The sequence below is a fragment of the Chiroxiphia lanceolata genome, chromosome 14 (assembly GCF_009829145.1).
Source record: "Chiroxiphia lanceolata isolate bChiLan1 chromosome 14, bChiLan1.pri, whole genome shotgun sequence".
Taxonomy (NCBI): domain Eukaryota; kingdom Metazoa; phylum Chordata; class Aves; order Passeriformes; family Pipridae; genus Chiroxiphia; species Chiroxiphia lanceolata.
In genome coordinates this window covers 8,128,436-8,141,068 of record NC_045650.1, presented here as the reverse complement: position 1 = coordinate 8,141,068, position 12,633 = coordinate 8,128,436, and the positions used below count along the sequence as shown (strand labels likewise).

The window sequence follows — 12,633 nt, the reverse complement described above, 5'->3', positions numbered from 1 at the left end:
GCTGTCAGGGTGGGTTTTGCTTGGTTGGGTTTGTTATTTTTTTAATAGACCATGAGGGCCGCTTCCTTATTTTAGAGGTGCTCACAGAACACAGTGAAGGAGGAACAATCAGGCTCTTCTCTCACCTGCACACACCTGTGTCTAAAATGGGCAAGCAGCTAGACTGCAAGCCGCTCTGTAAGTATAATCAAGAATATTCCACGTTCTTCGTGGCCAGAGGGTCAATAGATAAAATGTAATACCGTGTCACTAAGTGGCCAGCTACACAAAAAGGACATCCCGACTCCAGGGCATCGCTTCAGTTCAAGGCAAATTACAAATTGGGTCTGACAAAATGGAGCAACGCCAGCGAAATGAAGAGATGGAGGCAAGCCAGCTGACGCCGGAGTAAATTGGCCTTTCATGTCACACTGCCAGGAAGAGTTGCACACAGCTGTTATCTTGGGATCCCCCGTTTCTGCAGCAACCACCGAAATGACTATAAATCATAACTCTTTACTGTAAGGATAGAGATTTTAGGCACTCGTCTTTCAAACAAGCAGCCTAGGAGAGAGTGATACCCCAGTCCTGAATGACCAAAACCCTGGAGAAGCCACCTAACAGAAGGATCTCTGCAGTAGCCACACAATGCCACTTCATTTGCTAGGGTACAGCTCCGATGCCTATTTTCAGCCCCAGAGCTGGCTGTCTGCTGAGACCCAGGCCTGAGGATTTAAAAGGTAAGTGCACTGTGGTGATTCTCTCAAACTCCCTTTGCCCCAATGCATTTTGACAGTTTGCTTTTCTTGGATGACAGAACAGATAAAATGAGTATTCAGGCTTCCCCAGGATTTGCCCCTTAACTCAAGCCACAAAGCAGAGCAGGAAAAGTTCATTCATGTAAAAAATTTGCTGTTTTGTCCATGCATAGCAGCTTCCTGAAACTTCATGTTACTGAATCTCATCCTACGCATTTTCTAAATTCTACTAAGTACAACCTATCTCTCCTGCTTGCCCTGAAACTCATGATAACTGAGACATACAAATATCACGTTACTTCAGAAAATAGTTATGCAACAGAAGTAGTAACTGTGACAGAAAAATAGATTCTGTAGCATCAAGTGTATTTTCACTGGTTGATTGATCTTAACAGTTAGAGTTAAGACGGTTCATCAATGTTCCAGCAGTCATTCAAACCTCATCTCAGATAGGCCTAGATATTTTAATTATTATTATATACTGGATGGTGTGGTAGAATTATAACACAGCTTCCAACTAAAAAAACCAAAACCACTTATAAGCACAAATAGAGTCAGTTTTGAAGCTCAATTCTTGTTCAAGCTGTGCTTACCATCTGTACCAAAATAAAACCCACTCTCAGCAGCAAAGCTCTTACCTGCACGAGGAAGATGATCAGGAAGTAGAAGTTGGCAATTCTTCTAAACTGTTCAAAAAGGTTCTTCGGGAGGAAGTTCCAGAGGGTGTACTGTGGGGAGAGAGGGGGACTCACAAACAGACCAAGGTATGTGACTGAGAGGGACTAGAGCTACAAAATGGAAAGTATTTGCACAAAAGAAGAAAGGAGTTCTCCCTTTAACATGGCAAGAAGAACCACAGCAAGGCAGTTGAGCAGCTCCAGGCAGAGGTCCAGGTCCCAGATCTAAACCAGGAGCATGATGGACCTGGATGCTGAAATGCCACTGAGCTCCTGCTTCAGATTCCAGCTCCAGTTCTCTCTGCTGGAGTAGAGTAGGAATAGTTGGAAGTGCCTCACAGTTAGGTGGGCATTTGTGTTTCTTTGCTTTAAAGTAGACAACTATTTCCCTTTTGTCAAAATAACCCAAACCACACATTTGGAAAATGGTGAAGGTAAAATAAAATAAAAACAACAGGATCTACTTCAGCAGACAACTTCTAGAAAGCCATTTGTAGACATATGATTTCATTAAGAAATAATGCACGGGGGAGATTTTTTTCCAAATTCCCCAAACCATCTTAGAGATGCTTTTCTGTTAAAAAAAAAGAAAAACAAACAAAAAGCCCCCGAAACAAACAAACAAAAAGCCCCCGAAACAAACAAACAAAAAGCCCCCGAAACAAACAAACAAAAAGCCCCCGAAACAAACAAACAAAAAGCCCCCGAAACAAACAAACAAAAAGCCCCCGAAACAAACAAACAAAAAGCCCCCGAAACAAACAAACAAAAAGCCCCCGAAACAAACAAACAAAAAGCCCCCGAAACAAACAAACAAAAAGCCCCCGAAACAAACAAACAAAAAGCCCCCGAAACAAACAAACAAAAAGCCCCCGAAACAAACAAACAGCCAACAAAACAAACAAAAGCCATGCTGCCCATACAAATCTGGTATTAGGTCCTGCTTTATTATCATTTTAAGAAGGCTGCTGAATCATTTGCTTTAGAAAACATGGAATTTAGGACGAATATGTAAAATAATGGTTCTAATATCTATCTTTCAATCTGCCCAGAATAAAAAAGAATAAGCAGCCAAGCCTCAAGACCAATATCTACTTAATTATAAAAGAGACTGGTCAGGTAAGACCACCCATGCCTAGCATATATAAATGGAAAAAAAAGAGCAAGGACACAACATTCAAAAATAAATCAAGGAAGAACTAAAATTAGTGCTCAAACAAACCATTTGTCATAGAGGGAACTGGAACAGGGGAAGGTGTCCTCACTGAAGGACCCCCTCTTGCGTGCCAGGGAAACATCAGTGGGAATGCTACACAAGTTAAACATGGCTAGACTTAAAGCTTTTTCCCCAAAATAAACTCAGACAGCACAGATATATAAAAACAGATAAGAGCCAAGATGTATAAAAAGAGAAAGGAGAGGGAAAAAAACGCTTTACAGCTCAAGTACAGCAAAACTGAAGCCTGAGTGTATGCTGAGCATCATGAATCCTAAGCAATATGATACGTATCCAGCTGTGTTGACAATATGGAATGCCACTTGTTTGATATTTTACTCGAATTGGTTTCAAATCTTTTGAAATAGTTTCATGAATGTCATGGAAAAAAGCTAAGCAGAAGGCAGATGGGTGTCATCACAGTTTTCCACCATAAACAAAAGCAGCATTAATACCATATGAATGTTTCCCCCTTTCCATCCAAAGGGATAAACAGAGCATGGTTATTTTTGTCCTATCTCAAGACAGAAAAATCCCATGGAATTAAAAAAAAATAAAATAAAATGAGGAATTGTATTTTTCAGTCCATTTATAAAATAAAATAATTTTCACTCCCTTTTGCAAATCTGATTGCTGTTACCTCATACTGTATTACATCTAAATTGTCCTTTCTTCCCAAAGCGAATGCCAGAAAACTAAAAAAAAACCAAAAAAAACCAAACAAACCAAACACACACCACCAAAAACACCTACCCCAATCCCCCAAAACCACTGTGTCCATGTGCTTTGCTCTCACCCAGCCTAGAAGAAAGGAACTTGTACAGACCCCCACTGGCATTGATAGGAAGAAAAAAAAAAAGCCAAAGAGAGTGACTGGAGCTGCATGTAAGGTCCATACCATGCTGCTCCACTTGCAAAGGGACCTTTACATCCAACCCTGAGGAACTCAGCACTTCTCAATTTCAAAAACCACCACCAAATAAACCCAGGGTGAAGAGAGGAGCAGGGAATACACACCCACTATGCACCTGGACAAGCAGAGCGAGCTCACCTTGGAGGAGACAATCCTGTTGTCGCAGAACTTCTGTGCCACACACGCCTCTGTTTCTGAAACAGGACGGTGCCCGACCACCACGGTGCGTGTACCGACCCGCTTCTCCTCCCCAGCACACTGTCAGGGCAACCAGGAAAGGGAGAAATTAGCTTTTAGCTCCAAAAAATTAATTATCTGTGTTAATAGCTTCCAGCTTCTCAATGCACTCTGCTGTTCACGGGAAATAAGGCAGCTAGAAACCCAAAAATTCACTTCTATGCCCCACTCTAAGCACAAAGAAGAACACATAAGGTCATTTGGCAAAACCAAGGCCACGCTGAGCCTGCAGCCCAGCTCTGCTCAGACATCAGCTCCCAGAACCCCAGTCTGTCACCAGGACAGGTCACTATGCTGGACATCTGCTGCCTATACTTGCAGCCAGGCAATTTCTCCTTCTTGAAGGAGAATATGTATCTTTATGAAGAATTTGAAATCTTAAGGAATATAATTTATCATCTACATATCTTTTCCTAGTTCTGACCTGAAAGTCCTTCAGCTTTGGGTTTATTCACCACATGCAGAATAATGGAAATTGCAGCCTCCTTTACACACACACACTCTCCTGTCCAATCCTCAAGTCCATGCAAAATGTCTCACCACCACACTGGTACACACAGACTTTGGATTTAGCTTAAAAAAAGTCTACTTCTATTTAAAAGACAGATGCTCATGGAGTGCCCTGGATCTGGTTCCGCATCTCGGTTGTCCAAAGGGCTCATCACAGGCAGCTTGTCAAGCTGCAAACAAAACCCAGCTAGAGAAAAGGTGCTCTGAAAACAAACATGTTAAGACAGCAAAGCCTGGGACTAACTGCTGCTTGGGGAAAGTGTAAAAACCAAAAATTTAAACAACTAAAATAGGTGTACCTGGAGCAGCAACAACTGAATTGATCCTGCTGCACCAGGAGCAGGATCTGCCCAAAGGAAGCAGCTTCCTTCCCCCTGTTCCCCACCCGTGTCTGCAGCATCTTTAATTAAAGAAGTATTTTTACACTATGCCTAAACCTGGTTTGCTGTGCTGACTGCTCTTGCTACAGCCATCCTCAAACCTCCAGCAGCTGGTGCTTAGAGCAGAAGATGGAAATTTCTCACAACCCTGCACCATATCCCTGCACCTCCCAACACAGATCCAGTAGCAGCCACCAGCACCCCCAGCAGCTCCCAAACACAGATAAGGCAGGCACACATTCCCAGCTAGGGAATGCCACCACTCTCCCAGCCTCATCACCACCGCCTGCAGCAGTGAACAGCACATCTTCCAAACTAGAAACTAGACCCAAAAAATGTTCCCTGATGTATCTGCTGCATTATGGAGGTGGGTCTCACCAACCTGCACCCCAGGAGCGAGAGGCAGAGCCATTCATCTGTGCCACTGCAGCACCAGGGAGTTGAGACAGACTGTCCCCAAGTGTGAAGTCCCTGTTGTGTCCCTGTGAAGGATCTGGAGCCAGGCGTGCCTGGAGAGCATCTCTCCAGCACAGGGAGGAAACGACAGCTTCCCCTGCCTGAACCATTGGCAGAGCAGGGGGGAAGGAGCAGGGGTGAGGGTTTGCCAAACACACGTATTGGCATGGAAACCATAAAGTTCTGGTTAAAGCACTACTGGAAAAATATACACGAGCATTTAGTGACTATCCACAGTTAGCCATAGAAAGCATGGAGCACATGAAGCCCCAGAGCAGAGGAGAACCCAAACCCCAGATGTGATGTGTTGGCTGACCAAGCCTCACCGAGTTAGCACCACTAACTCCTAGGTGGGTTTTCACCCTCATCTCCCTTCAGTTATTTATTGGAAACATCTCTTACAAAGAATGACTGTAACCCCACGTTAACAGTAACACTTTAACTCCACAATGCATCCGAGCCCTCTGTGGTGGCAGGAGAGGGAGAAGTCATCATTCCCTGGTCTGACCAGACTCCCACCACTCACAGCATTTCATTTCCCACTCCCTCAACCACCCCACGGTGTCACACCATCCTACACCCCATGAAAAGCTGGAAGGCTTCACACCACATCTTCCTCTTCTCCACTTTCCAGAAAGTGAAAACACACCACGATGACGCCTGAGGCGAGAGGTGTTGGCTCAGCACAGCAATTAAAAGCTCTTATTTTGATGAACCCACCTCGGACCTCTCACTGGGTTGCTAATAGATTGCTACATCTTAATAACGGCTCTCAACGGAGACTTACAGGGAGATTTAGGGAATAACTGCCAGGCTTTGAGGAAAATTATAAAATATGCAGATTAGCAGAGAGAGGATTTAGACTACCTTCTCCAACCGCCTTTCATCAAAAATTTTAATTCTGATGAAAAAAAAAAAAGAAAATATTACTTGGATACAATTCAAACAGCTGTCTCGTTGCCTGGTGGGGTTCTGTAAAGCCCAGAGTCCACAGTTCTGCAGCGAGCTGGTGCGGGCAAATGCCAGAGTTTCTCCTGCTGTTTAGAGCCAAGTCTGCCAAAAGGATTATTCAAGAAAATAAACAATTGCATTCCCCTCATATCCACTTTATCACCTCCCTCGGCCTGAGGCGTGCTGTTCACATAAGTGCTGGGAGAACCAGAGCTATCTGTAGGGATTAGTAGTGTCAGATTGCTCACAATCTCAGGACAGTGCCAGGGGAAGCCACACTGCATCATCCCACCAAGGCTTGACAATGTGGGGATGTTGGTAGATGACCTCAGATCCGTCTGCTGTACCATGTCCCTGAGATCCAGAAGAGCTCCCAGCAGCCTGCAGACACACAGCAGCACCCCAGGGGACACTGCAGACACCAGGAACTGAGAGCAAGGAGGGAAGGAGGTATTTTTGAGCAGAGTCACTACCCTGTCTGCATCATCTGCAGACCAGCCTCAAAGACGTGCATCTCTCCTGCAATATTTCAAGCTTCAGTTCAGGGCTCCTGGTCCACTCCCCCAGTGCCTAAGCAAGCCCATCAATGAGTCAATCTTTCAGCAGGCATTCAAACCAGATTTCTCCTGAAGGAGCTCAGCTGGAAGACAACAGCCAAACACAAATCATAAGAGATAAAGATGAGGCTAGCAAGGTTGTTCTGCCAGGAACATCCTTCAAGTTGGCAGCTCACTTTCCATCTTCGTTCTCCCCCTTGGGCAGGACCAGGAGTCCAGCTGCAGTAATAAATAACCACATCATCACCACCAATGCAGGCACACTCTGCTGCACAGGCAAAGGGCTGCTGCTGCTGCAGCACAGTCCTCCTCAGATCATGGAGAAATTCAGATACAGAACGTATTTCTGTTAAATAATTTGATGCAATCCAACTTTCCCCTACTCTCACCTTTTATAAAGCCCATGTACTGCCAGGAGCAGCAGCTCTGAGAACAAGGCATTAAGGATAATGACTATTTTCTTACGCTGTCCAAATTTAAAAAGCCCATCTACATGCACCAATACACCCATAGAAGGTCAGTTGAAGTTTGGCATTTCACTACAAACTTTTTTTTGAGGAGATAAGAACACGTATGATTTGAAGGCATCAGACCAGGTCTAAAAATACCCACGGATGCAACTTGCAACTAATAAATAACCCAAAATCATCTATGACTTGAAGCTGTTGGAGCATTACATAGAGACAACGGAATTACATCTGCAGCCCACAGCACTCCCCATAGTCTTCCCCTCAGTTTGAGCAACTCTCCCTTTGTGCCTCTTTCCCCTCTCCATCTGTGCCCTTCTCCCACAGAGACATCCTGCTCCAGTACAACGGCTGCCCCCTGCCTCAGAGAGAGGCTCCTCTTCACCCACCCTCCCCAGTTTCTACGAATTCATTACAGCATCATGTACAGGACCTGGATGGCCCTTGATAAAAGTTGCAAACCTGGGTAAAAATTAGCAAGCCTGGATAAAAATTAATGGAGTTAGTCTGAGTTCAACAGGAGAGGTGAACCTCTCCTGCAGCCACCGCTGACAAGGAGCCACTCTGAGTGGACTATTTCTAGGGCAGCTGTAAAACACAGTGTATAATTATATGCCCCATATGGAAAGCAAGTTGTGTGCTACCTGCTGACCCTGTTTCCAGAAAAAAAAACCACACAGTGGCAGAAGGAAAAAACCCACCAGCATTTGATTCACTAGAGTTTCAGAAAGCACCAAAACCAGAACTAACTAATAAAAAAACCACTGCTCTCATGTTTGCTGAAGATAGCTTCAAGCCACAAAGTAAACACAAATAACTCGTAGAAAACATATCTAATAAAAACCACAGGCATTTAAAAAAAAAGTCATCTGCTAAAACCACAGATAATTATACGGTTTAAGTACAAAGTTCAAACATTCGAATGAAATCACAGCTTATATTAAATATATGCAAAAGAAAGATTAAATCACATTACTTGGCTTCAATCTCATGAATAGTTTAAAGTCTAATTTCTCCTATATTGTTTCATTTATCAAAAATGTAGTAGAGAAGACGACCTGATTTACAAAAAAAAAGCCTGCAAAAATAACACCATCTCCCAAAACAGCCTGTTCTAGCTCCTGTTTCATTTAGCCCCAAAACAACAAAGAAAAACGCATGCACAATTTTAAAAAGCCTCCATAAATTTACCATAACCTCCCCAAAACATCCATCAGCCTTGGGCAGTCGCTCAGCACACCAACTCCGCTGCCCAACTGACACATTTTTAATTGAAATTTTTCTTGCCGATTTTTCTATGACTCCCTGTTTTCAGTCATTTCCATGTAGGTAAAGGTGATCCTTTGAGAATACCCTTAATAATTTAGCAGTTCAGACTATGCTTACCCACGCTGACCACATATTTAGGCAGATCTCCTGATTCAGAGAGAGAATTCTATCGACTGGGATCAACCCCACTGCTCTCCCTGAACCTGCAGGAAAGAGTCGATAACCTGCACAGACCTTGGAAAGGAAACAACCAACCAACATTGCATTTGAAACACCAAGAGCTCATAGGTCCAAGAGAAAGGGCTGAAGGTGTGGGCTGCTTGAAACTCATCTCTCACTGGACAGGACTGTAGCTGCTCAACCCTAAGCAGAATAGGGAAGGCTGGTACTTTGGGAAAGCAGAAAGTTGAAGTTTAAACCTGTATCCCTTCTCCTATGCTGAAGCTGAAGCTTCTGCTGCTATTTCAACTAGAGACAAAACACAATCACCAAGGAGTGACTGGTGGGATAAGCTGGGTTCAGCCACAGTGAGGGGGCAGCAGGGGTAACCATGACAGCCCCCAGACCAACAGAACAAACAACAGCAAAAGAGGAGTCATGGGAAAAGGACCAATACCTGGTGTTTTTTAAAATCACAGTCAACATGTGATGAGGTTCAATACCCAGACCTTGCCCTTGGTCCCTGTTGGGGATGACAAAGTGGTAGATCATGTGCTCTAGCAGAACATCATTGACCCAGATCACACCATCCTTAATGCAAGTTCAAGTACATCCAAGCAAGGGGCCCCAACGAGAGCCTGTTCCCATGTCCTCTCTGCCCCAAGGTTGTTCTGCCTGACCATGTGGGCTTGTAAGAAGGTCACTTTCATCAAGGACAACGGGCTGGGGAACAGCAGAGCCAAACTAGGCTGCACTTCCTGGAAAAGCTGACTTAGCCAACAAAGCCACTGATAAAACCAGAGAGAGACATGGCAGGGTGGGGAGAACAGGGGAAAGAGCTACTTGAAAGGTTTAATAAGGGTGGAGAGAGGAAATACAAGAGGTTTTTTTCCCAGATACTAAATTTACAGGAGAGCCCAGCCCCATCCTGGACTTGAGGAGCACTGTGCACAGGGGTGACAGCTGAAAAGACCTTTTTTGGCACGGGTTTTGTTTTTCTTTTTCCTTCTGGAAGAAGTCAACCCCCAAACCACACAGTACTGCATCTTCCCATCAAACATGCCACAATGTCTGTAATCACAGCTTCTGTTCAGCAGCACTTTGCACAAAGTCAGGTTCACATATGATGTACAAAGTCAAACCCAGACAGTATTGATTGGGCCAGTATTACTTCAGTGCTGCTGTTGTGTGGAAAATCTGTTGCTCCTGTTCAAACATAACCACCGACCTTTGGAAGTTTTCAGTATCTCAGTTCTTTTTTTCTCTACCCTGTTGGCAGCCAGGGTTATGAAACCATTGCTCATCTTGAAATACAGGCAGCAGATCTTTATTTTTGGCAGTCCAAAAGAAAAGTTCGACCAGCATGCTGCCAGCATATAAAATTCAGGCTCATAGGAACACTTCAGGCTCGAGAATAGAAAAAAAGGACTTTGAAAAAGAGCCAAATGTTTTGCAGAGGTCACAAAGCAAATACAACGAGGTCTTCCTGTCTTCAAAACTCTTCCTCCCTCCTTTCCCCAGCTCAAGCTGTGCACATATGTCTGTTCATCGGCAGCTATTTTAGCAAGGCAGCAAGCTCTCCAGAGCAGTGATTTGCCCTGGCAAAAATTAAAATAAGAGCAAAGTGGAAAAAAACCCTCCAAGTTTGCAATTGTCAGTGCTTGAATCACCCTGCAGAGCTATAATTTGTTCGTTTTCCTGTTGTTTTCTGGTCCTCTGAAAGCCTGAGTTCTTCAGTTATGGAAACAAAAAAAACCCTAAATGCTATGTTATGCATCCCCGCTCGGCCAGACATTACTCTGACCTCTGCCACCTACAAACATTTTGCCCCTTTTTAAGTTTTCCCAGCATTTCAAAGCCAGGCTGCCAGCTGACTGGCAAGGAGCCCATTTCCCAGAGCAGTTTCCTCCCTTTCCCTTGGGAAGCAAGCCTGCTTGGCTGTCCACACTCTGGGGACAGAGCTGCACACCCCCCTACCAGGGTGTACCTCATCACAGCATCCCAGAAGCATGGGCTGGTACACAGGCCTGCCCAGTCACATCCCCCTAGATCAAGTTTTGCCCCAGGGAGGCTGTCCTATCTCCCAAACAACAGCCACCAGCAGGGATGGGAGGGCAGGTCCAGGCTGCAGGGGCCCACCAAGTCGTGCACCAGCACCAGGGGTGCTCTCAGTCCCTGCAATGAGTACCCAAGGTCCAAGGTCCCAGCCCTCCATACCATGTTCCTCACTCACACTGATTCAGATTACGTTTTTCAACTCCAAAAATGTAAAAGCCATGGTTTTCTAATCCTCCCCTTGCTGTACTACAGAGAAATGTTTCCACAGAAGCAGCAGGAGATAAAAGGGAAAAGAGAGGGATAAATCACCACCTTCACCCCTTGCTCCACAGCCAAAACCAGCTCCACATGCTCCAGACCCCACTGGAAATATTTTCATCTCCAGGTACCACAGTGACCAATAAATTCATTCTTGGGGCTGCAGGCACAATTGTACCAGGATACAGGATCATTGCAATCCATCCAGTCAGGAGAGAAATCCTCAACATGTTGCCTAGAACTGTTTATCTTCAGGAAATCCTTTGGCTCATGTTCCTGCTGGGCTGGGTAAGGCAGCTGCAGAGCAGCTCCTGTGGAGCACAGGTTGCCCAAGCAATGCCAGCAGCACAGCAGCCTGGACTGGCAGCAGGAGGGAAATCTGCTTATCCACAGGGACGTGGAGCTGAGGTTTGAGTTAGCCCCAGCATGCTGGCCTTGGAGCTCAAGGGGTTTCAGTGTGGCCAATTGCAGCACCATCAGCTGCAGAAGCGAGCCCATCCTGTGCTGGAGAACAGGACAGCACGCCAGGAAATGCCTCAGCCACCTCCATCCCATCCTATCAGAGGCTATCCCTAGCCAAGCACTGGGACAAGCACGTTCCTACCCTCACAGTTATCAAGACAAGCTCCTTCACCCAAGGTTTCCTCTCTCTGTGTCACTGCTTCCCACCCTGCACTTACCGGAATGGGACTTGTCGAGTGGGAAGTCCCACTTCCATCCATTCAACTGCCCTGAAAGAAACCACCCCATGGAAATTATGTACTCCACAACATTAATTTGGCTGACACAAGGACAACAGCCCTCTGGGCATCTCAGCTAATTTTACTGTGCTCCCTCCCTGAGCAAACAATATAAGAAAAGGTGAGCTGTAAGGAAGGAAGAAAAAAACAAAAAGAACAAAAACCTCCCACAACTCAGAGTGAACAGAGGTGGCATGCAAAACACCACCCAAAGTAAACAAAAAAAATATATTAACTGCATTTTATGCTTGGCTTTGCAGCCCCCCCCCAGTGCAGTCTGAGTCCCTACAGAGAGTAGCTGCTTGGCTTTGTGCAAACACTGGGAAGGAATTACACAGAAATTATAATAAAAGATGGCAAGGCTGCTCACAAAGTGGATTTTTTTCCCCTGCATTTAATTTCCCGGCAGTGAGTTTGGGTTTTTTTTTTTTTTTCCCCTCTTAAGCCAATTGAGACTCCAGTGACAGAGCACAGCATCGCTGCAGTCAAGCAGTATTTAATTTGTATTACTGCTGAAGAGATCTTGGATTGCAATGCCAAAGAAGCGCTTCAAATTGTCTGGTCTTGCCTGTTGCACATCTTACTCAGCTTTTCTAGGTCTTTTACAGTACAAGAAAAATAGGATCCCTCTGTTTTGCAAATCAGTGTGTTTGCCACAGTACTGCAAACAAATTACAGCTATCAAGTGGCTGATGCTTCTGTTTCTCACTCTAACAGTCTTATAAAATCTTGTTAAGGCGTACAGCACGGTTTAAGACATGCAAGATGTAAAGACCCTTTGGAAATACACCGCAAGAAATTACCAAGCCCTCCACTTACTGCCCTACAAAAGCAAAGCTGGGGTCCTTTCACCTATAGATCCTGCAAAATTCAGCTGAAAACAGAGCAAAAAGCCAACAGCAAATCATTACTCAGCCAAGGCCACAAAGGAGGTTAACAGGAATCGTGTTCAAGTCGTGAAAAAAAATTATGAGTCTTGCTCTCAAAACACCCAGCTAGGACAGCCTCACAGGGGCTTACCCTTCCTTCTGCTGCAGGAGGAAAACAA

The 12,633-nt window shown here is 44.9% G+C and overlaps 1 protein-coding gene across 4 annotated transcripts in view; it reads right to left on the bottom strand.

Annotated features, from left to right (window-relative positions):
* The window catches only part of ATP11C (ATPase phospholipid transporting 11C), a 55,546-nt gene that overhangs the window by 35,404 nt on the left and 7,509 nt on the right, over nt 1-12,633 (bottom strand). For all 4 annotated transcript variants that reach the window (XM_032701944.1, XM_032701943.1, XM_032701942.1 and 1 more), the window contains exons 2-3: nt 3,682-3,801; nt 1,376-1,465 (exon numbers count right to left, since the gene is read on the bottom strand). In XM_032701944.1, coding sequence (XP_032557835.1) covers nt 1,376-1,465; nt 3,682-3,801 — 210 coding nt within the window. The remainder of the gene's footprint in view (nt 1-1,375; nt 1,466-3,681; nt 3,802-12,633) is intronic.